This window comes from Bufo gargarizans, chromosome 5 (genome assembly GCF_014858855.1).
Source record: "Bufo gargarizans isolate SCDJY-AF-19 chromosome 5, ASM1485885v1, whole genome shotgun sequence".
NCBI lineage: Eukaryota > Metazoa > Chordata > Amphibia > Anura > Bufonidae > Bufo > Bufo gargarizans.
In genome coordinates, this window is record NC_058084.1 from 450,825,212 (window position 1) to 450,849,838 (window position 24,627).

Below are 24,627 nucleotides of genomic sequence, written 5' to 3' on the forward strand. Positions count from 1 at the left end.
GGTTAAAGGGGGGTTATCTCATATCAGATTTTGATGGAATATCCTAGTGATGGGTGTGGGTCCCATCTCTGGAACCCTGACCTATCTCCAGAACGGGCCCTCCGCACGTTGTACTCTCCACTATGGGGCTTCTGTGAGCAGCGCTCTCGCTTGGCTATTGTCAGAACTCCCACAGAAATGAATGGCGAACACCCACGAAGGTGCGGTGTGCTCCCCGTCACTTTAGGGGGCCTGTTCTGGAGATAGGTGTGAGTCTCGGAGGTGGGACCCGCACCTTTCTGACTGTAATGGCATATCCTAGTGATATGCCATCTAAATCTATGAGACAACCCTTTAACCCTTTGCCTCTTACTGAGGGAATTAGGACGAGTCCCAGCACGGACTCCTCGCCCAGGAATAATTACACCAGTGCCCTCTGTAAAGTCTGGATGATGTTTAATCCTTCCATCTAAACAAAGCTTTGATCTGTGGAGTGGTATTCACACCGCGCTGTCCGCCGCCGTCCTCCTCTTTCCAGATAATAGCAAAGCATTGATCTCTTCCTAATCTGATGTGACCTTACGTGTGTATCGATCACAGGTCTATACTCCGGAGACAGGGGCCAAAAAGTCAGTTTTTGTTGAATAAGACGTTTTTTGGCCGCTCCGCGTCTGCTGCTTTATTATATTAACCGCTTCACCATTCATCATTTTCAGTCCTGCTTCCAAAAAATGTCTCATTTTATAGATTTTTAATTGATATCTGAGCAGATACGCATATTTAGACATTAATGGCGTCCTTTTGAAGTGGAGCCGTCGCCGCTCCTGACTGGTCTGTTTTGGTCACTACTTGTACTCCCCAAGAAATAACAATTCTGCAGCATCTTCTATGAGGTTTCAGGCTGGGTTCACACCTGAGCGTTTTACAGCGCGTTCCTATGCGCTGTAAAACGCTCAACAGGAAAGAACCAATGATTCCCTATGGGAATGGTTCTCACCTGAGCGTTTTACAGCGCGTACGATCGCGCTGTAAAACGCCCAACGCCCCAAGAAGTACATGAGCTTCTTTGGGGCATCTTGTCGCGCGTTCCCGTACATAGACTTCAGCGGGAACACGCGACAATGGGCGTTCGCTTGTCTCTGTATGCGCGATTGCAAACGCCCGTACAATCGCGCATACAGAGCGCTCCATCGCAAACGCTCAGGTCTGAACCCAGCGTCAGTGTTGTGCCGTCCCTTTGTTATTCCTCCGGGAAGTTCACAACCTGTATGCATTTCCTAGTCCAGGGGTAGGCAACTTACAGCACTCCAGCTGGTGTGAAACTACAACTCCCAGCAGGCATACTTGCTCTGCTCCTATCAGAACTCTCGCAGAAATCAATGGAGCGTGCTGGGAATTGTAGTTTCACAACAGCTGGAGTGCCAACGGTTGCTGACTCCTGCCCTAGTACATAGGGATGGTACTGTTCAGTTAACGGGGGTTATCCAGCCCCTAAAATGCCTTAAAAAAATACAAAAATATACTTGCCTTGCTCCCCTGCACCCGCGTCGCTCCTGGTGCCCACACGGGCGCAGCATCTCCCCGTCGCGCGGAACAAAATATCCGGCGACGGGAAAGAGCCTCTCTAGCGTCAGGAGGCTCGTTCCCGTCGCGGCCTGCTATTGGCTGCCCACCGCTGCTGGATGTTTTGATCCGCACGACGGGGAGATGCAGCGCCCGTATCGGGAGCAGGAGCGACGCAGGTGTCGGGGAGCGGGGTAAGTACAACCTGTATAAGCTGACCAGGCATTTTGCAGGGCATTATAAGTGTTGGATAACCCCTTTAAGGCCTCTTTCACACGGGCGTCATATTTTTTGGCCGGATGCGTTCAGTGAAAAGCTTGCGATTTTTCTAGTGAGTGCTGTAATTTTACTATGCGATTGCGTCGCGTTTCACGCGCGTGTGGCATGCGTTTTTTCACGCGCGTGAAAAAAAAAACTGATCCATCCACTAGATTCACCTGTAATGCAAAGACAATATAAATAGCCCCAGCATGCAGTGTTTTGTTGGACAGCTCCATTTTTTGTGGTGGAGTGTTTTTTGTGTGGTTGGCGTGTGTCTTTGTTATTGGATTATCCTTTGCAGGATGTCCACTTTCACCCTGTCATCAACTGGCCATGTCTTTTTGCACTGGCTGGTGTCCCGTTGTTTTGGGGAGCAGCCAGAAATGATTGAGGAGGAGCCGCGGAAGAAGCGTATGTGGGTGCATCCTATACTTTCGCAGAGGCCCAGCAAAGGACTCTTTTTTGGCTTGTACGCTGAGCTCCGTGCGCACCCTCCAAAGTTCTTCAATTATAGGCCAAAAATCCAATACATGAATGTGTGTTTACAGATTGTGAATAAAAACTTTAAAATGTATGGATCTTTTGTGGCTAATGATGTTTTCCACAAATCATAAATCTATATTGTATTGTGTGTGTTTGTGCCAAATAAACACCAAAGTTAACAATTATAAACTTGAAAAATAAGTGTTTTATTGCACACTATATTCCAGTATACTCTGGCTTTTCAAAAAAATAAATAAACAGGGAACAAATATAAATTATAAATTTACATAACGTCTTGATGGCGACGAGGCTCCCTGATAATGAGGGGCAGAAATTTGTTGCTGTGAATGAGGCCCGGAGTAGTGACTAGGCCCAGGTTGAGTGGACGATGGGCCCTGATATTGGGGTCCAGTAAATTGTGTCTGGGAAGGGGGCCCAGAGTATTGGCTTGGGCCAGGTTGGCTGGACGATGGGCCCTGCTGACTGTAACAGGATTCCCCCTGAAACTGTGGCACATATGGGGCAATTGGTGGGCCATAGGGATCCCTTTGGGGCTGAAATTGTTGGGGGCCCTGTGAGGGCTGACTACCTGCGGGGTGGTGGGGGCTAAATATGTTGCCATGACAGCGCAGGCTTTCCAGCGCGTCAAACATTTCTGTCGGCTCTTGGGGGCGATTAGCTACCTCCAGAACTATTTCTAATGCAGTTCTGGTTCGCAGTAGTCGTTCTGGAGGTAGCTGACGCATAAAATGGGCCAGACTACGGGCAAACATGTCGTGATGATCCTCCTGCCGTGCTCTAGATAAATAATCTAGAACTTGCAAATTGATGTTAGACTCGGCAGGAGGCATTGCCCGTCGTCTGGCCCTGCTGGGTAGAGCCAGAGGGGAGGTGGGGGACTCGCCACCAGATGCTGCAGGAGGCCTTGATGGTGCTGTGCTTGGTCCAGCTCCACTTTCAGGCTGGGCTGATGTGGTGTCCTCCTCACATGCACCTGATTGGTGTGGGCCCGACTCATCGGCTTACTCCTCTAGGTTGTCTTCAGTTCTAAAAACAGTAGAAAATGCATAAACATATGTTGAAATTTCAATACTTTAGTTACATTATAAGTACAGATTTAGCAGGAATAACACACACACTCTTTAACTTGAATGTCTATAATGATCATGTTATCTTTAAGCAAAATGGCGCGATAAGCTATTGCATAATGCATTTATAAGCATTTAGTTAGCATCACATGTCACATAAAGCATGTGTATTACCCTGCTACATCTGTAACCTATATGTCCATACCATAAATACTACTCAGATGACCATTTCAGTATGACTAAAAACGCAGCTCCATAACATCGCGCAGGAACATCAGCTGCTCCCTGAAAAGATAGGGCCTTTTCTTGGGGGGACCAGACCCGCTCCGCCCACGATGTTTCATCTCTTTGCGGAACTGGTCCCTGCAGCTCCGCCAACGATTCTTGACCTCCTCAACTGGTAATACAAAGACATGAAAGGAACAGGTATCAATATCTACATCTATTCATAAAAAATAGTCAATTAACGCCTATATACTAGGAACAATAACGTATAACTACGTCTATATACTAGGAACAATAACGTATAACTACGTCTATATACTAGGGAGTACTGAAAGGCTCAAACATGGTATACATTGTGTACTTACTTAAATTCCTTCTACTTGGGCCTTGTGTCTTCTCCCAGATTGGGGCAAAAAGTTCCTGGGTAATTTCCGTCCAGGCAGCATCCTTTTTGTAGCGGTCCTGGTACTCTGCAGCCCGGAGATCCCAGATGCAGGGCCTCTCCTGCACCAGGACAATCAGTTTTTCAACGTCAATGACGTGTGGTGATTTGGGCATTTTTTTTCACTCCGCAAGGGCTGGAAAAGTTTGGCAGCAAACTTTCTCCCTCTTCTCAGACGCCAAACTGACGCAGACAGACGCTAAAAAACGCCTACTATCTGTCTTTAAATTCTGAAGTGTTGCTTAGTTACAAGCGTGAAAAACGCGACGCAACGCATGGTATCCGGATTTACTGCGTTTTTCCGCCAGCCCCATTCACTTCTATGGGGCCTGCGTCGCGTGAAAAACGCACAATATAGAGCATGCTGCGATTTTTACTCAACGCACAAGTGATGCGTGAAAATCACCGCTCATGTGCACAGCCCCATAGAAATGAATGGGTCCGGATTCAGTGCGGTTGCCACGCGTTCACTTCACGCTTCGCATCCGCACGGAAAAATCGCCCGTGTGAAAGGGGCCTAAGGGTGACAGTGTCAGATTGCTTAGGTGCAAGGGAGAGTGTAACAGCCTATAGTCAGATTTTTCATTCATGCATTTCCAGGAGTATTCACAGAGGAACGATATAAGTTTAACAAGCCCCACTTGTCACCCACATAGAAACTTGGCAGCAGATTCAATGTAACCTGCCAAAATCTGTTTTTTGTTGCACCCATGGCAATGTAATGGTCAGATTTCATGCTCCATGTACAGCCAAATACTTGCTAATTTTTTATAGGTTGTGTTCACACTGCGGAGATACATGTTGGAAAAATTTGACATGGAATCCACGCCACAAGTTTGAGGCGTCAGACTACTTCCGTAGAATTTGCATCTGTGACTTCTGTGGGGCCACATGTATATTAGCCCCATTCAGCGGGGCTATGTCGCATGCAGCTAACCTGCTATGGTTTCTGTGTGCAAATCGCGTCATGGTGTGACCTGACATCAAGAAGTGACATGTATGAACAGCCATGTGGGTTCCCATTGCACACAAGTGGGAGTGGATTTGATGCAGATTTCATTGTGAAGTATATGCAAAATCAGTTTGAGAGTATCCGTTTTTTTCATTATTTTTTTTTTTTCTTTTCTGCATTAGTATGGGGTGGCCATCTTGGCTGAATTGCATTCAGAGATGCGCTCTACAGCAGCTATTTTGGAGAGAACTCATTTACTTCTGTGGATGGTTGTTGTGGGCATGCTCTGTGGTCTGCGCAGAGGTGATTGTGCAGAGAGGGAGAGTAGATAAGTCGTGACATCCCCTGTGGTGAATGGTAGATCCTGTATCATCCATAAATAGGTGTCATGTCTACCTGTCATTGTAAGCCTGCCTGCCTGTGATGATAATGAGATGACTGCTGGGAAGGGATCTTGACAGAACATGAAGTGTCCACCTGTTATTAGGCTCGGTGGTCAGTGTGAAAACTGCAAGATTTCAGGATTTTTTTCTTGCATGTAAATGCTGACATGGATGGTATTTAATAAAAAAATAATAATTTAAGGAAAAAAATAATGTTTAACCTGAAAACCCATAGGTCATTCTCTGATCACACATTCCTTGAGGTCTCTTCTCAGTCCTGACTTCTCCGGCTTTTTCCTTATGCCTGTAGGTGTTCCGGCCAACATTGCAGATCTGAAGAACTTGGAGGTGCTGAACTTTTTCAACAACCAGATCGAGGAGCTCCCAACGCAGATAAGCAGCCTGCAGAAGCTCAAGCATCTTAACCTGGGGTAGGATTTGTGGCCTCGCTACATACCACGTTCATGTAAGGGCTCATTCAGACCACCATAGTGTTTTGCGGTCCGCAAAACACAGATACCAGCCCGTGTGCGTTCCGCATTTTGCTTACCGCACATGGCCGGCACTGTGATAGAAATGCCTATTCTTCTTCGCAATTGTGGACAAGAATAGGACATTCTCTATCTTTTTTGCGGGGCCGCGAAATGGAACAACGAATGCGGACAGCACACGGTGTGCTGTCCACATCTTTTGCGGCCCAGTTGAAATGAATGGGTCTGCACCCGTTGAATGCGCCCTAATGCTGATGTTGTCACCTTGCAGTCATGACACATGTTTTGCTGCAGTTTTTGAGAATTTACAACCCAAATGCAGCAGTTTTTGATGAACCTTTCAGAAAATCGAAGGCAAAACTGTCACAAGATCGCAATGTGTGAATAGACTGCCCCTTAGGCCCTTTCTCAAGAGCCAGTTTTGCGCCCGGATGCAGTGCCCGTAGTGAACACACAGCATCCGGACTGAATCCTGACCCATTCAATTCAATAGCTCTGAGATTTTTCATGCATCATTTACCCAGTGGTAGGACCCCCACTGATCTGATAGTTAGGGCTCTTGCACACAAACGTATTTTCTTTTTCCGTATGTCCGTATTTCCGTTCCACAAAAAAATAGAACATGTCCTATTGTTCGCATTACGGACAAGGATAGTACTGTTCTATTAGGGGCCAGCTGTTCCGTTCCGCAAAATACGTAATGCACACGGACGTCATCCGTGTCTTTTTGCGGACCGCAAAATACATGCGATCGTGTGCATGACCCCTTATCCTGTGGATAGGGGGTAACTTCTAACAACCAAAGCACCCCTCTTAAAGGAGACCCCTCACAATGAATTCAAAACGCACTGTTAGTGTAAACTCAATGTGTATACATTTTACAACCTTACTCCTATGCTGCAAGATGCCATCTTTAACCAGCATAGGCCAGGTCTTTACAGATGGGTCCTTTACACTTTATTTTTTATTTTATTTTTATTTTTTTAATATAGTTTCCTATGTAAAAAAATAATAAAAATAATGTAAAAATATTTAAAAATTCGAATTGTGAAAAAAAACAACACATCATGGGGTATTGTCACATGCGAAAACACGAAAGCACTCATACTATAAAAATATTTTACTTATACAGCTATTGGCGAAACGGAAAAAAACTTCAAAATGGCCGATTTCTCCGTTTTTCTGGACTCTCCAGTTTCCTCAATTTTTTTTATAAAAAGTGATCAAAAAGTTGTACACACCCCAGAATGGTATCAATGAAAAGTACAGATCGCTCTGCAAAAAATTAGCCCTCACACAGCTCCATACACACGACTACAAAAAAGTTGTAGGGGTCAGAATATGGCAACGAAAAAATTTAAACAGAAGTTTATTTCCAAGCTTATTTTATCAGTATCAAAATGCAAGAGAAACTATACATATAGGTATTGCCGGATTCGTACTGACCTGTAGAATGGAAGTAACTGCGAAGTTTAATCGCACGCTGAATGTCGAGAAATAAAAAAAAAACAACCTAAAACTGTGGCTGAATAGCTTTTTTTTGGTTTTGTTTTTTTCAATTTCACCCCATTTTATTTATTTATTTATTTATTTATTTTCCTGCCTCCCACTACATCATATACAATATTAAATGGTGACGTTGGAAAGTACAACTTGTCCTTCAAAAAACAAGCCCCCATATGGCTACGTGAACGGAAAAATAAAAGTTATGGCTCTGGGAAGGCAGGGAGCGCAAAACAAAAACGATAAAACAAAAGAATAGGAATGGTTCCGCATACGGTCCGCAAAAAAAACGGAACAGACACGGAAAGAAAATATGTTTGTGTGCATGAGCCCTTCGGGACACTTCTATGTAAGATGTTATTGCTTCTTGTATCCCGCACAGATGTTATAGAGAATAACAACTCTCGTTCCTCGCCCTTTTGTCGTCCAGCATGAACAGGTTAAACTCCTTACCTCGAGGGTTCGGGTCCTTGCCGGCTCTGGAAGTCCTGGATTTGACTTACAACAACCTGAGCGAGGGCTCCTTACCAGGGAACTTCTTCTATCTGAGTAAGAGCATTTTGTCAATTATTTAAGAAGCCATGATACCCCTGCCGCCGGCCCTGAGACCGATCGGTATGGGGGCCTCTCGCCTCTAAGGATTGGGTTGTTGGATTTCAGCATGCCTGATCCTTTTGTTTTTGGGCGGATAGGCCGCCTCCAGAGATGTCTGACGCCTCTTCCCTTTCAGAACACATGCATGCCCTGCCAAAATGAACCTGTATACTGTATATAGAAGTCGGCTATTTTAAAGGGATCCTCTCATCTATAGTCCTCATGTCTCCAGCAATGTCTTGATGCTCCAAATCCCGCTAGCCACGCCCCGTTCCTTCCTCTTTCCCTCCTTTTTCGACGGCTCTGTGCTTTTTTTCATTTTTGCATATGCCGCCCGGGATGAATAAGGGCTCATGCACACGAGCATATTTTCTTTTTTCTTTTCATGTCCTTTCTGGGTTTTTTGCGGACCGTATGCGGGGAAACCATTTATTTCAATAGGTCCGCAAAAAAAAATTAAGTTACTCCGCGTGCATTCAGTTTCCGTATGTCCGTTCTGCGAAAGAATAGAACATGTCCTATTATTGTCTGTATTACGGACACGGATAGGACTGTTCTATTAGGGGCCAGCTGTTCCGTTCCGCAAAATATGGAATCTGTGTTTTTTGCGGATCTGTTTTTTGGGGACCACAAAATACATACGGTCGTGTGCATGAGCCCCAAGGTTGAGTTTTGGTAAAATTATCCATCGGAAGGAACAGGCAAAGACATCTTTGGAGACATGTTGACTATAGCTGTGAAATACTGCGGGCGGTCGGGGGGGGCATTATGGTGATGTCAGGGTCCCTTTAAGACATTACTTTATAACTAACGGATATTGATTGTCCCAGCTAATAGGATTTTTTTTTTGTATTGCTTCTTCTGCATTCTTTAAAGGGGTTCTGACGACTACAGATATTGATCCTTAATATCCGCAGCACCGGAAGCTTGCAGTGTACGGAGTGAAAACACCATGTAGTATCCTGCGCCGGCGTACTAAATCTGAGCCCCTATTCCCATGAGGGGGAGCTGAACTGCAGTACCCCGACACGGCCACTACACAGGGTATGGAGCTGTCTGCCTCCAGCTCCGTACACGTGGCAGCCCGAAACAGCTGATAGGTGGGGGTGTGGTATGTCGGACCCAGATTGATCTGATATTGGTGACCTATCCGGAATATATGAGATATCAGTATCTGTAGCCCAGATATCCCCTTTAAAGGGGTGCTCCAGCTAATCACAAATAGTTGGTGGCGGGTTCAGAAGCGCTCCACCAATCCCCAGTTGCTTCTGTTCCACTGCTGTTGGGGTCCCCACTGCTCCCTTAATTGCCCTGAAGTTCTATTTTAACCAATCACTGGCCACAGCGGTGACCCTTCTCAGCCACACAGAGGCCGCCACTTTACTACAGCGCAGATTAATTGTGTCGGTCCCCGAGCTGTGGATGCTTTCCTGTGCACACGAGTCTAAGCCTCTGAATCTGCCTTTGACCCGCTTGTTATTACTGTGAGCCCGGGGTATGTCAGAGGCTTCTCAGCGAGTGGGGGTTATTAATCAGAGCTGACGCGTGATATTGATCCGGCCCGCCGCTCGCCACTCTGTTTATATATTGCTCTTTAATTTGCAGCCACCCTGCGCGCTCTCTATCTAAGTGACAACGATTTTGAAGTCCTGCCGGCCGATATTGGGAAGCTCACAAAGTTGCAGATAGTAAGTAATTTATCTAAATTCCCGGAAAATCAATTCGCTCTCACAGCCGGCAGTAAACTGCAGTCAATTTGAGAAGTAGCATAGTTTATATTTTCAGGAATAAAACTACCGCCGCCGGTTCCATTGTCAGATCCGTCAGGAGGCAAAGAGGGCAGCCTAAATTTCGGAACGCTTGGTCCTTCTTCTTTTGATGATTTAAAGGAGTGCCATAGGTGGCATATCCTAGTGATGTCAGATAGGTGCGGGCCCCCCCTTCGCACCCTTTTCTAGAACGCAGCGCCCAAAGTTTGGGGGAGTGCACCATGCATGCAAGGCTGTCCTCCATTGACTTCTATGGGAGCGCCGAAAATAGCTGAGTGGCGTGCTCGACTATTTTGGTAAGACACCTAGAAATGAACGGAGAGTGCACCGCACAAGCACGGCCATTGCTCCGTTCACTTCTATGGAAATGCCGGAGATAGCCGAACCAACAGTTGGCTGTTTTTGCCACTCCCATAGAGATGAACGGAGGGCAGCGGCCCATGCGTAGCGCGCTCTTTATTCTTTTTGGGAGGTTCATTCTAACGATGGGTGCAGGTCTAAGAGGGGACATAAACTTTTACAGAAGGTGCAGCAGCACCTCTCAGATCTGCACCTCAGATCGTCTCGCATCGGCTCTGCTCTGCTTTTCTAGCATGCGATGTACGGATCCTGTATACCAGGATAACCTATAACTGCAAGAATGCTCCATTCACTTCTGTGGGAGTTGTGAGAACAGCTGAGCATGCTGGGAGTTGTAGTTTCACAGCAGCTGGAGTGCCGAAGCATCCATATTCATACTCCACATGACCGTAAAAGCAGAGCAGAGGCGATGATGCAGGCCAAAGGTGCAGATCTGTAACGGTTTACACCCCCTTTAGGAAGATATGAGTATTTTTTCACGTTTTTTTTCATTTATGTGATTTATTTTTATTTTAATTTTTTTTCTTCCCATGAAGATCAGTCTGCGAGATAATGACTTGATTTCCTTACCGAAAGAGATTGGTGAACTGTCTCAGCTGAAGGAGCTGCACATACAAGGAAACCGACTGACTGTGTTGCCCCCCGAGCTCGGTAGGTGCCATGACCAATAAGTGTTAGATAAGTCTCGTCTTTTTGCAGGTACCGATGTGGTTAGTAAAGGCCAACCTGCTTGTGGTAATGGAAGGGTGTCAGATCCCCTGCCCGAGCAGCTCTGTGGCACCCTGAGCATCCGTTATAATAATGAGACGCCGTGTGAGGGTGTATTCACCTGGGTCGGTCTTTGTGTGCCACAATAACTTAGGCGGGGTACGGGCTCTCCTTAAGGAGACCAGCTGGGTATGAAGACTTAGTGGCAATGCTCCATGGGAAACTAATATACAAAGAGGAAAGAGAACCATCTCGCTAGCGCCAGCTTGTGGAAGTGGCTTCCTATGAGTCAAAGTCCAACTTTTTAATAAGTCTTGAGGACATGACGAGGGATATTTTCTCTGGTCATGTCCCAAGGCTTTTTTTAAAGGTCGGACCTTGACTCGTAAGGCTAGTTTCACACTAGCGGCAGGGGACTCCGGCGGGTGAACAGCCTGTCGGATCCGTCCTGCCACTAGTTCACGTGTGCCCCCAGACTGCCGCTCTGTCCCCATTGACTATAATGGGGTCGAAGTTCCAGCAGCGCACAGCGAGAGGCAGCTGGACTAACAGTATTGCATGTCGTAGTTTTAGTCCAGCTGCCTCTCGCCGTGCGCTGCCGTGCTGCCGCCGGTACTCCACCCCCATTATAGTTATTAGGGACAGAGCGGCAGTCCGGGGGCACACGTGAACTAGTGGCAGGACAGATCCGACAGGCTTTTCACCTGCCGGAACAGGCTGCTGGACTCCCCTGCCGCTAATGTGAAAGTACCCTAAGGAGACACCTCCAAAAGGTGGTGCTAGCGAGATTTTTCTCTTTCCTTAGGAGATACCTCTTTGCACAATTGCATACAAGAAAAATAATGCCATAAAAAACTGTGGCTCAGGGCAAAGCATCAAAGTTTTGAACAACGATGCCCACAGTTCTGTTTTCACCCGGATCCCAGTCGTGCTGGTTTCACAAGAATGTATTGAATTTGGGATTTCCTTCTCCTGGGAATCTCTTGGAAGCTACTGTTGTGGAGATCCAGGGGGTTTAGGAAGTTCTACAAGCAATGCTCCCTGGGGAAAGTATGCAAATTGGCTCTCCTCCAGAAGGAAGACAACTTTCTCATTCGTGCCGCTGTCAGGTGACTGCCTTGTAAATGCTGTAAGTCAGTGTCTGACCCATTAAAGGGGTTATCCGGAAAATAATGTTGATGACCTATCCTCAGTCCCGCTGATCAGCTGTTTGAGAAGACCCCAACACTCGCAGTAGCGTCACGGCCTTCTCACTGCTTCCCGCAGGCCAGTGACATCACGACTATGTCACGTGGCCTTGTCGCAGCTCGGCCTCAGTCATCTCAATGGGGCTGGCACAGGCCACGTGAGCTATAGTCGTGACGTCACTGGCCTGCGGGAAGCGGCGAGAAGGCCGAGGCACTACTGCGAGTGTTGGTGCCTTCTCAAACAGCTGATCGGCGGGACTGAGGATAGGTCATCAACATTATTTTCCGGATAACCCCTTTAATGGGTCAGACACTGACTTACAGGATTTACAAGGCAGTCACCTGACAGCGGCACGAATGAGAAAGTTGTCTTCCTTCTGGAGGAGAGCGGATTTGCATACTTTCCCCAGGGAGCATTGCTTGTAGGACTTCCTAAACCCCCTGGATCTACAGATGTTGAACCCCCCCCCCCCCCTATCGAAAGGATAGATCATCAGTGGGGAAAAGATGGAGAACCCCATTAATGGAGCTTGACTGCAATATCAGGCACCACCACATGGACAGATGTGGGGCTGTTTTTGGAATAAAGCAGCCATGTTTTTCTAATGCTTGAAACCCCTTTAATGGGTCAGGAGTCGACTAAGACTTGTTTCACACTGCTGACATGGCCTTCCGACAGTGTGAAATAAGTCTTAGTCAACTCCTGACCCATTAACGGGGATTCAAGGAACGCATCGGTATTTCTCCAGCCATCTCGCCATATTTACTGGGTTTCTCTGCTGGACTCCATTATAGTTAAAAGGATTATCCCTCCCCAATGCCCGGGCCCCTCGTATACAATATACTTTCCTGCGCCCTGGCACCTGCGTTGCTCCGGATCCATGCATGGCCACTGCTGCATCTTCCCGTCGCTTGGATCAAAACATCCGGCGACAGGGGGGAGCAGCCAATAGCAGGCCGTGACTGGGATGTGCCTCGGAGATGCAGCGGCGGCTTTGCAGGGATCCAGAGCGAAGTGGGTGCCGGGGAGCATATAAGTATAATGTATATGAGGGGCCAGGCGTTGGGAGGGGGGGGGTAGTCATTATAGGGGTGTGGACGGTATTCCGGCAGGCTGTTTTTTATCCTAGAACGCACCAGTATTTCTCTAGCCGTCTCAGCATATTTGCTGGGTTTTGACCGGATGTCCACCGGACCCCATCATAGATAATGGGGCTAAACAGCATTCCCGCAGTGACCGATCCGGCAGGCACACAAAAGCCTGCTGGATCTGTAAACACTATTGTGAAAGAACCAGATAGTTACCTGCAGGTTGCACTAGTTTGTACTTCTGTGTCAGTACAGTGATGGTTCCTCTTGTGGATTTTTTCCTATAAACTCTACTGCTTTAACACAGATTTGCAAAGCAATGATTTATGGTTGTTCAAGAAACTCGTATGATCTCTATGAGGCACATCACAGCCGATGAAGTAAAATCCTACAGATGCGATATGACAGTTGTGACACCTAAAGGGTGTCACCCGGCTCTATAACCTTTGCAGGAATTAATACCAGTTTGACTGATGTCATGTGGAAGGAGAATTGGCATCTAGTGTGAGCAGTGTCGTAGTTGGGCAGAATACTGATGAAAACTGAGCGGCTGTATTGATCATCGGCGGTAATTAGCTCAGACGGTGTTAATGAATTCAGCATCCGTCATGATTAATGGCGATATTGTGTGTGTGTGTATGTATATGTGTAATATATATATATATATATATATATATATATATATATATATATATAGAGAGAGAGAGATGGGGAATGTCACGGCAGAAGTGCTGGAGCAGGCGTCTTGAGAGGCGATATTATCATTATAATGTGATGGTGGATAAAGCCCTTGTCAGATTGGAACGTAAGATGTTGGACGTCTTGATGGATCATTGGTTGGAATACCCCTTTAAAGGGGTTTTCCAGGATTTTAATATCAGTATCAGATGGGTGGGGGTCCGACACCCTACACCCCTGACGATCATCTGGTTGAAAAGAAGGCCGCTCTCTGTGCGAGCGTAGCCTTCCGGTCGTTGTTTACCTGTTCGACATCGCAGCGGTGAGCAGTGTAATTACAAGAAGCCGTCCCATTCACTTCTATAGGATGACTCCTTCCCATTCAAGTGTATACCACAGAGCCGTCCCTTAGAAGTGAATGGGACGGCGTCTTGTAATTACACTGCTAACTGCTGCAATGTCGACGGCCGGCAGGTAAACAAGCAAGGGAAGGATAGACCCTGGACTTCTCTTCAACTAGCTGATCGGCGGGGCTGCCGGGTGTCGGACCCCCACCGATCTGATATTGATCACCTATCCTAAGGGATATGTCATCAATATTAAAATCCTGAAACCCCTTTTAAGTACATGGAAAAACTTTCTTGTTGTAATTATTAATCCAGGAGTCTTAAATGGGGTATCTTAATTACTATCTATAAAGTATTAAGTGTAGCAGAGCTAAGAGAGTGCAGTTTGTGTGTCTGTCATCTAGCAGCCTCCCCCTCCTCTCTCCATAGACATCAAAGTTCAAAGCAGAAAAAAGCTAAACAGCCTAATAAAAGCAGATGGAAGTATTTTTCTTTTAATAAGATATAATACAAAGTTTCTTATATTCACACGTACTATTCATTTATGGAAAATTGTTTTATAACTGAAGGTACGCTTTAACTGCTCATTTACATATGGATTAAAAGCATTTTTTCTCTAGAATGAAACAGATCACTAAGTGAAGTTGTCATTCAGCTGAGCTAGCCCTACAAGACACAGTGCCTGGTATATAGTGCATTTTCTGGTTACACACACTCTCTTTAAATGGTCATTAACGTTTCACACAATATAAATCAGTAGTACAAGCAACCACAAGAAAGTTTGTAATATTATCAGTGAGAAGTTTCTAGTACTCCTGTTATCAGCTGTTTACCAGCCCATACACACCTCTGATAATTGCTTTTCAGGATCATCTGTGCAGGAGGATCAGATTACACATGTCTATGGAGAAGGGAGGGGGAGGAGTGAGCAGGAGCTGAGAACACACACACACACACACACACACACACACGCGCAAGCAGACTGCAATCATATAGGACAAGTGTGAATGATTTATTCCAAGAAGCACATGTCACCATGTACTTTTATATCAGACAATTTCATCCATCTATATTGTTGGCAAAAACAGAAGAGAATTCTTAAAGAGAGCAGTCATCAGTTTAGACCAGGGGTGCACAACCTGCGGCCTGGGGGCCACATGCGGCCCTTGATACCATTCTGTGCGGCCCCCAACCATCTGGTAACAGACATGTATGCCTATGTCTTGTGGCTGCTCACATGTATTTTTCATGTATTTCTCCCATTAGATGGGAGTCCTGGAAGTGTAAATAGACATTAATGGTATATAATGTGTGTTCAATATGCCATAAGTACAATATTTCAGTTGTTAATACACCTTTCAATTTTAATTTCGGCCCTTGTCATTGGTTCAGTCTGGCAATGTGGCCCCCAACCAGGAAACGTTGTGCACCCCTGGTTTAGCCCATGCTAGGGGTGGGAAAGCAGTAGAAATATGCCCTGTATGGAACTTTTTTTGGTATCAGGAGCAGTGAGAATATAACAGTTTATTCTACTAGGTGCTGCTCCTGAAAGTACCCAGGGCAGTTTTACTGTAAAGTGCTCTCTGCATTTAAGTTGCTTCACAGCACCTTCCCTCTTTTCTTTTCAAAGTTATTTTTATTATTTTATATAATTATAAGAACAGAAGCAACAAACGTCAGTACATTACTTCTTACAAAGCATACAATTGAATTATCAAGCGACAGAGGCATTACAGTGATGTCAAAATGCATAGTGAAGAGGCGACGTATGTCGCAATCAGTGCTACAAATAATAGACACAATAAAGTGCCCTTTGCAAGGGGATAGAAATAAATGAACATTATATACATTTACTTCATTAGTCAAAGGTTATCAGTACTGAGAGGTAAACGTGCATGAAACGCGAGGGGAAAAAGGGAAGGGAAAGGCAAGGAAGGAGGGGGGAGGAAATAAAGGGCGTACCAGGTTGTGACCTGAAGACTACTGTGTATATAGGAGAGGGAGGAATGTGAGAAGGTAAACTGTAGGCTGATAATAAGTAAGGACATATATGTAAGTATTTCTCTCTCCGTGTTTGGACGGCTAATCAGGTCTCGGGTAGGGAAGTGTCTATACTTTGCCCAGGGACAACATATCTTCTGGAAGGAGGCTTGAGTCTTAGTCTCCCAACTCGCCAGCTCCTCCAGACGAAACAAAGAATCAACCTTCTCCGACCATTGTCGGGGGGGGAGTCCGATTTCCAATAAGTAGGAACCAGTGTTCTGGCAGCTGCAAGGAGGTGTTTTATTAGTTTCAGTGTGTGTTTAGTTAGTTTCTCGGGGAATAAGTGTAACGGGCAAATCTCCGGAAGCAAGGAGAGATTCGTACCCGCAACCAGATTAATCTGGGTTAGGACTGATGTCCAAAGTCACTACCTTTCTGTACTGTCCTCCATGGGGCTGTTTCTGAGTAAGGCCTCTTGCACACGGCTGTATGGCTTTCTCAGTATTTTGCGGTCTGCCTAAAAAAAACAGATCCTCCCAAAATACGGATGACGTCCGTGTGCATTTTTATTTTTGGCGGAACGGAACAGCTAGCCCCTGATAGAACAGTACTATCCTTCTCCATTATGAGGACAATAATAGGACATGTTGTATCTTTGAACAGAAATACGGAAAAGGAAGGCATACGGAATACCTTTAGTTTTTTTTTGCGGATCCATTAAAATGAACGGTTTGGTATACGGAACGCAAAAAACGTAACTGTAAACAGGGGAAAAAAAGGCCTAAGTATGAGAAGGTTAGGAAGGAGATTCTCCTCTGCTTTCTATGCAGTGGATGGCAGCTAGTCTGTCTGAGAGAACTGCAACCAAGATATTCAGCAAGCACAGCGGAAAACTGCTTCAAAATGGCAGATGCAGGTGATGTAATGGCCAGAAATAGTCTTATTCCTCATGTACACACACTGTACAGTGGATTAGTGCAGTGGTTCAATGCCACTTTCAGCCTATGAAATATAATCGCCAGTAAAGTGATGCATGCCGAATCCCAGTTCTTTGTAGAGAAACCCGTCCTAGACATGCTGTATGTGTAAATCATTTGAGAATCACTAAAGCGGCCTCATTTTGCCTTCTTACTGTGAAACAATTAGAACACTATCTGAATGTCAAGTCGGAGACCATGAAATCAAAGGAAACGGCAGGTGCAATTAGCTTGATCGGTGTGGCTCATTTAGCATCGTAGGCAGTTGTCATTGATTCTGTATAGAATACATAGCATCAGAACCCCGCTATCTCTGCCGCGCGTCTCCGCCACCCCAGCGCATCCATAATCCGTCTTGTCTGCAGTAAATTCTCTTGGAAAAACGAATACCAGTGTTATAGGCCCTGACACTCTCTCGATCCACAGAGTCACATCCAGATTTCATTATTTTTTATTTTGCTTATTGTCCGTCTCCGAATCGGCACTTTTCCGGGACAATGAATTTCCCAAGGAAGTGATGTGCACGTTGATGCATCTCTCAACTGCGCTTCTGGGACAATTGAATGCAGGGTAAAAAATGACAGTCGGGTTAAAAATGACTATTTAGTACAAGTTGTTTATTTCTTCAAATAATTCCGAGGTGAATGACACATGAGAGCGCAGATTTCCACTTAATGAGGTTTTGCTCTCTTTTCTTGCCTTTTGGAATTGTAAAAACCTGAAAAGTTTCCTCCTGCGGCACTCCGAAGAAGATTTGTATCAGCAGTGCTTTACGGAGGGAATTCCTGAGAGGGCTATGGGACCGAATGGATAGCGCGCCAATGACCTCCGTCTGCCGCGAAGATAACCAAGATGGAATGTATCCCCCCCCATAACTTATCGTAGCTTTGTCCCCTATTATCTTTTGAAATACTATTTAGAACTGTTGGACACTCTGGGGGGCTTGTCGATATTTTCCTCTGTGAAATTACAAAGTTAATGTTTTTTTTTTTTTTTTTTTTCTAGGGGATTCTGGTAAACTTTTAGAAGCGCCATTTATTTTCACTACAAGGACTAAACATTGGTGCATACTTTAGATACCGTAGGATATTGCTGGTTTTTGGGAGGGGTACATCGATGATTTCATGTGTGTCAGGCAGGTTGACCTCCCACTCATTGTCTTATTTTTACAGCTTGTAAAATTGCTCCATTTCACCTGAGACATACCTGGCAGCCATTTGTTCTCCATAGGGATTAAAGGCTATGGACATCTTTGACATAGGAAAATTATTCTTAGGCCTCTTTCACATGAGCATGACGGATTGGCTCCGGATGCGTTCAGTGAAACTCGCACCATTTTGCAAGCAAGTTCAGTCAGTTTTGTCTGCGATTGCGTTCAGTTTTTTCCCGTGCGGGTGCAATGCGTTTTGATGCGTTTTTCACGCGCGTGTTAAAAACTGAAGGTTTACAAACACATCCGTGCTTGCGGATGCAATGCGTTTTTTTCACTGAAGTCCCATTCACTTCTATGGGGCCAGGGCTGCGTGAAAAACGCTGAATATAGAACATGCTTCTTTTTCACGCAACGCAGAACTGATGCGTGATGCTCATGTACACAGACCCTTTGAAATGAATGGGTCAGGATTCAGTACAGGTGCTATGCGTTCACGTCACGCATTGCATCCGCGCAGAGAAACTTACTCGTGTGAAAGGGGCCTTACATATGTTCGTAGTCACTTTGAATAAAATCAGGCTGCAATCTTCATTTTTTTATTCATTTTCAGGCCCCTGAAATTCAGTTTGCAGCCAGCTCCTAGTATCGGTTTTTATTTTTTTTTTTTTTCACGTGGATGTGTCCCTTCCCCTAATACATGCTGGATCTGTGTGCCCAGAATGCTGGCTGGCTTCACTAGCTCTTGTGTATCAGCACAGCTTCTTTCCTGGACTGATTTTTTAGCCTAAAAGGATCTCCTCTCGTTTGTGCTGACAGTCACTTTTGCTGATAAGTTGATGATTCTGTTCCCTTTTTGTACAGTTTGCCATGGGTCCTCTGATTTCTTACTACACTTGTACAGAATGTATGCGATTTTCCCCCTGCAAACTTCCAGGTTTCTGTTTTCCTTCCTACCTACAGCCTGTGTGAGCTCCCCTATTTGGAAGCTGTCCCCCCCCCCCCCCCCCCCCTCCCTCCACACTCTGATCTGTCATGAATGAAGGGTTGGGGAGAGCAGAGAGGTAACTGGAGTAGAACTATGACTGATTTATTTTAGATTCAGCAGTATCACGATCTCCGTGAAGGGCGGAATCAAACTTTTTATAAAGCCAGCTACTTAAAGAGTAACTAAACTTTTATACTAACTTTTAATATGTTGTCCCTAACCCCCTAAAGAATATTTTTCTAATATACTTAATTTTCAGTTTTTACCATACTTTTTCATCCCTAAAGCACACCATTCACTGGTTCGCTAAAACTCAGTTCTCCCGGAGCTATCAGCAGAGTACGGAGTACTCCTTTTATGAATGGAGCTGCAGCAGCGCAGGGAGTACGGGCAGGAGCGCATATTGCTGCTCCTGCCCGTGCTCCCTGGACTTTGAGTAACTCCTGGCATCGCACATGGGTACCCTGTACCCATCTACTATGCCAGGATTAGCTGAGCGGAGCAGGGATCCTGTTTCTGCCTGCTCCGGTCAGCTTAGAGAACTGAGTTTTAGCTTACCAGTGAATGGTGCGCTTTAGGGATGAAAAAGTACAGTAAAAATAGAAAATTAATAAATTAAGTATATTAGAAAAATATTTTTTTAGTGGGTTAGGGACAACATATTAAAAAAAAGTTTAGTTACTCTTTACTTAATTTTGCATTCAAGACGCAAATGGAAAAAAAAAATTCAGTTCAAAGATTTTCAGTCTTTAAAGGGTTCTCCATCAGGAACAACCATATTAGGTGGTTAGTTGGTGGCTGAGGGTCCAGCCGGTGAATCTGCAGTTATTTAGGGATTTGGAATTACAAGTTGTCTGAAGCAAGAGCAAAGAGAAGCAGGATCTCCTGAGTGCTGTGTGTGGGAGACATCGTAGCAGCTAGTCTCTACCCACTACCTCGGTGAAAACTGGCAATCAGAGATGGAGCCTGCAGGGGCGAAACAGGTCATAAATGCAGAATACGAATCTTATAATATACACTCTTCATAGACATAAATGACAGGTTAATTCGAAAAGTTAACTAAAACGATAGGCACGCTTTAAAGAGGTCTTCCCATCTGGGATATTTACGATATATTGGTAAGATATATCATAAATGTCCGATAGGTACAGGGCCAATCTCTGGAATCTGCTCCTATCAGAAAAACGGATGCCAAGGGAATGGTGGGCACAACGCACGTGCGCGTCCACATTCCATTAAGTTCTGTGGGACTTCCAAAAATAGCTGAGCGAGTCTCCTAGAAGTGAATGGAGAGCAAATAGGACTTACGGTAATAGCAGCATAGGCATTTATGGAAGTTTCATAGTCGACAATGGAGTGGTGCTTGTGCACGTGGTTTGCTTTCCTTTCACTTTGAGGTCCTGTTTAGTGTTGAGCGAATCGAAGCATCCGAAGTGTAATTCAGGCCGAAGTTTAGAAAAAAATTTGATTCACCACGAAGCCGAATTCCCTCACGCTTTGTGGAAACGTATCAATTTTTCCTAAAATGGTGGCTGAAGATAAATTATACTACCCTCATCCACTTGATCACGGAGAGGCTGTCCACTCCCGTCCTCATTGAAGAAAACCTGCCAAAGGACCTACAGCGAGCGTGAAGACGTCGCCTCGCGTGGCCAGCCTGATCACGTGGTGATGTCCTCACACTCGGCGCAGGTCCTTTGGCGGGTTTTATTCAATCAAGACGGGAGCAGACAGCCTCTCCGCGATCAAGTGGATGAGGTCTGCAAGCAGAGTTTTGGTGTCCGCCTCCAAAGCGGAATGGAGACAGAACAGAGGCGAACTGATGCGTTCTGAGCGGATCCTTTTCCATTCAGAATGCATTAGGGCCAAATTGATCCGTTTTGGACCGCGTATGAGAGCCCATGACGGATCTCACAAACTGAAAGCCAAAACGACAGTGTAAAATTAGCCTTAAAGTATAACTGTCGTATTTTTTTATATTTTTTTTTTTTGAGTATTGGATTGTGGGGATTAATATCTCCTTGGTGGCCCTATTTCAACTTTTCACTGTGTACTCAATTACCCCTTAATTTCACACTTTTCTTCCCTGTTCTGCCTACTTTTATCTGTGCTTAAAATCTGGTTGCTGTGCAGGGTCCGTCTATGTGTTGAAGGACGGAGGACGCAGAAGCAGGCAGCCTGCAGGGTCAGATTACAGACAGCCAGGGACTGTAGGTAAATGATTAGAGCCAGGTCCTCCCCAGCAGCTGATAACAGTGCCTGGGCTGTGTGCACTTCTCCCTGTCCCTGCGCTTGGCAAACGCTCCCTCACTCAGCAGAGCTGGGACAATGCAGAAGCAGCACAGAGCAGGGAAGGGAGATCTGCCGTCTGCTCAGTGTATAAATGAAAGCAACATGTGGTAAGAGGACCCCTTTGTGTTGCAGGAGATTAACCCTTTAGGGGGGAGGGCTCTGGTTACTGACACTTTTGGGGGGCTATTGTTACTGGCTAGTGAGGGCAGGCGGGATTAGCCTCAGGGGGAGGGCAGTGGCGGCCATCTTAACTGAATAGTGAAATTGCAGTTTTATGCAGACTGGTTGCTAAGGGCTGAATCTTATTAAATATGGGGTAAGTCAGTCTAATAGTAACTGATTCTGGAATATCATGTTATTAGTAACTACATATATGAAAATTGAAATTAGGGTCTAAATGTGACAGTTATCCTTTAAAAGTCAGTTTATTTGCAGACTATCACTTTCAGTATCACTAGTCTCAAGAGTTTAGCTATTTATGAGGTCAGATCAGAGATAAAGCTTATCAAACTCATAGGATTGTGGCTTAGGCTACTTTCACACTAGCGGCAGCCTTCTCCGGCAGGCTGTTCTGGTAGGATCCGTACTGCCGCTAGTGCACCCGTGCCTCCGGAGGTCCGCTCCGACACCAATGACTATAATGGGGGCGGGCTGGAGTTCCGGCGGCAGCACAGCAAACATGCCGAGAGGCGGACTGAATAAGGCAGCACGAGTGCACTAGCGGCAGCACGGATCTGGCAGGCGGTTTACCTGCCGAAGAAGGCTGCCGCTAGTGTAAAAGTAGCCTTATATTAGTAGTTTTTTTTTTTTTATTATCACAAGATCAGAGATGAGGCTTCAGGACTTATGACGATAGTATGCAAACAGACAGATTTGTAACCCCTGAATAGCAACAACTGCTAAAAATTTTTAAGAAAGACTGAGTCTGGAAGCCTGATCTCCTAATCTTATCAGTTTGAAAGAGTTTAGTTATAATGAGTGTTTGAGGTCAAGAGATCAGAGACAAGGCTTCCAGGCTCAGAAGTAGGGTTTGCAAATGGACTGATTTTTAATCCCTGTATCTAAAATACTACTGAAAATGTTTAAGAAAAAACAATTGAAAAAATGATTTTTAGTTCAAAATGAGTAAAAATGCAACCATAAAAAAATTACCCCAAGGGCGTCCATAGCCTTTCAGCAAGCTACAGTATGACACCACTGTGCGATTGGGAATGATTTGATTGCTGGCTGCTTGTTCAGATGATGTAATATTATGTGGTACTGTCGCTTGTAGCTGAGTAGTCTGAGCGTTCCAAGCAGCGATCGTCCATGATCCATTAAAGTGCACGCAGACCATGGAGGAACTGATATGTGGGGCCTAGATACAGGACAGGTTCACTATGAATCCATAAAAAACCCACAAACTTCTGCATATGAAGTTATAAAAATCGAAGGCACAAGGTCATACAGCATGGATCCGTAATATGGCTGTGTGCATGGACCCCTCGTCATGTGGTCGGCACTCGGATATTCCCATTGCAGACCTTTATTTATGAAATATCCATGGAATATGGTTGGAGGATAAGGGACTCCCTTTCTTGAAATACAGTAGGTTTAGGTTCTAGAGGTAGGACCCACATCTACCCTGTGGATGCGCCATAAATGCCTGAGATGGGAATACTCCTTTAAGACGCGTACTCCGCACAAAAATGCCAGACCGCTAAGGTCCCCCTCCCCCTGATTTTTATATAATAAAAGCTCACGCACTGTATAATAAAAAGTTCTGTTTTTTTTTTTTAGTTTTTTTTTTAAATTGCATATTCCGTTTTTAAGGTTGCCTCTTCCTGCCATTAAGTGATTTCGATGATGAAGACCTTGTACAGACCCAAGGCTACGTTCACAAGTGTTGGATTTACCTATGGCAAACCTGACGTACTAATTGACCCCAAAAAATAAAACCTGCACCCAGATAGTAATGTCGGATTGCTGCAAAACTCTGCCTGTGGTTATGTCTCGGGCAGATATGTAAATGATTACAGTTGTGGTCTGATTGGACACTCTGCTCTTGCCACAAGAGGGCGTAGAAGTGCTTCCCCTCTGCTCTATAAAAGGCTCCCAGAGGCTACTTTTGGGTAGTGTATCTCTTGGTGACGGATGTTTGACTGTTAGACATTCCTCTACAATGCACTTGAAGACATTTTGCCAGTTGACAAATTTTGAGAGGGAGAGCATCATTGGACTTAGAAAAGCAGGATGGTCATTTCGATGATTTGCCTACCATCTAGCTAGTAGTAGCTCTTGGGAGCATTGGTTACGTAAGGGCAAACACATGGTGAACAGGCAGACTGCCAGTAGAGGGGGTCGTTTGATCCGCCTGCAAGCTCCCACAGTTTAGTTGTTCACCATCCAGACGCAGGTGGCCCCTTCATCACACACGTCGGCTTCCAGCTCCTGTATAGTTTCCACTGCTGGCACCTGTCTGGTCGGTGGGGGTGCCAAGTGATAGACACCCACTGATCTGATAGTAGTAACCTATCCTGTAGGAAGGTCATCAATATATGTAGGCAGGACAGCCCCGCTTTAATACTTCGTTAGCCTGTATTGGAATTTCTATGGGTTCCGTCAGGATTTAGGTGCGGAATCCATGTCTAAGTCTTAAGATAATTGGGCTCAGTTTACTTCACCTCCGGAGGACTTCCTAAGTACCATATGTAGGTGTACAGTTTGGGTTATGGCCGTGGGTCGGGCCTCCCTTGTCCCTCTAAGACACAGTCCATGGACCGGATGATTTTAGGAGGCAACCATGCATTTCTAATCCGGCAGAGCCACCTTGATTCTCTCCTATATGATCCAGCATACTGCCGTTCTGTCCTCCTCTCTCACCTTCGCTCCCTTCTCCGCCATTGCTCACGAGTCAGAAGATGTGAACGTTAGAGTCCATCACATGCAGAGGCCGCTCCGTCGCCACATTACGGCCTCTTTAGCTGTGATTGATGGCTGATTAGAGAAGTTAAATGATGGCTCCATTCCACATCCCTTTGATTGTCTCCACTTGGTCTTCAGCTTTTTAATCTATCTCTCCTTCTTGTTTTATAGAAATAATGTATTACCCCCGCCCTGCTGGGCGCTCGCTAATGAGTCACACGACCTTTCCTG

The 24,627-nt window shown here is 45.4% G+C and overlaps 1 protein-coding gene across 2 annotated transcripts in view; it reads left to right on the forward strand.

Moving 5' to 3' along the window:
• The window catches only part of RSU1 (Ras suppressor protein 1), a 123,198-nt gene that overhangs the window by 20,429 nt on the left and 78,142 nt on the right, over nucleotides 1–24,627 (forward strand). For both annotated transcript variants that reach the window (XM_044293333.1, XM_044293332.1), the window contains exons 4-7: nucleotides 5,687–5,807; nucleotides 7,801–7,919; nucleotides 9,570–9,652; nucleotides 10,630–10,744. In XM_044293333.1, coding sequence (XP_044149268.1) covers nucleotides 5,687–5,807; nucleotides 7,801–7,919; nucleotides 9,570–9,652; nucleotides 10,630–10,744 — 438 coding nt within the window. The remainder of the gene's footprint in view (nucleotides 1–5,686; nucleotides 5,808–7,800; nucleotides 7,920–9,569; nucleotides 9,653–10,629; nucleotides 10,745–24,627) is intronic.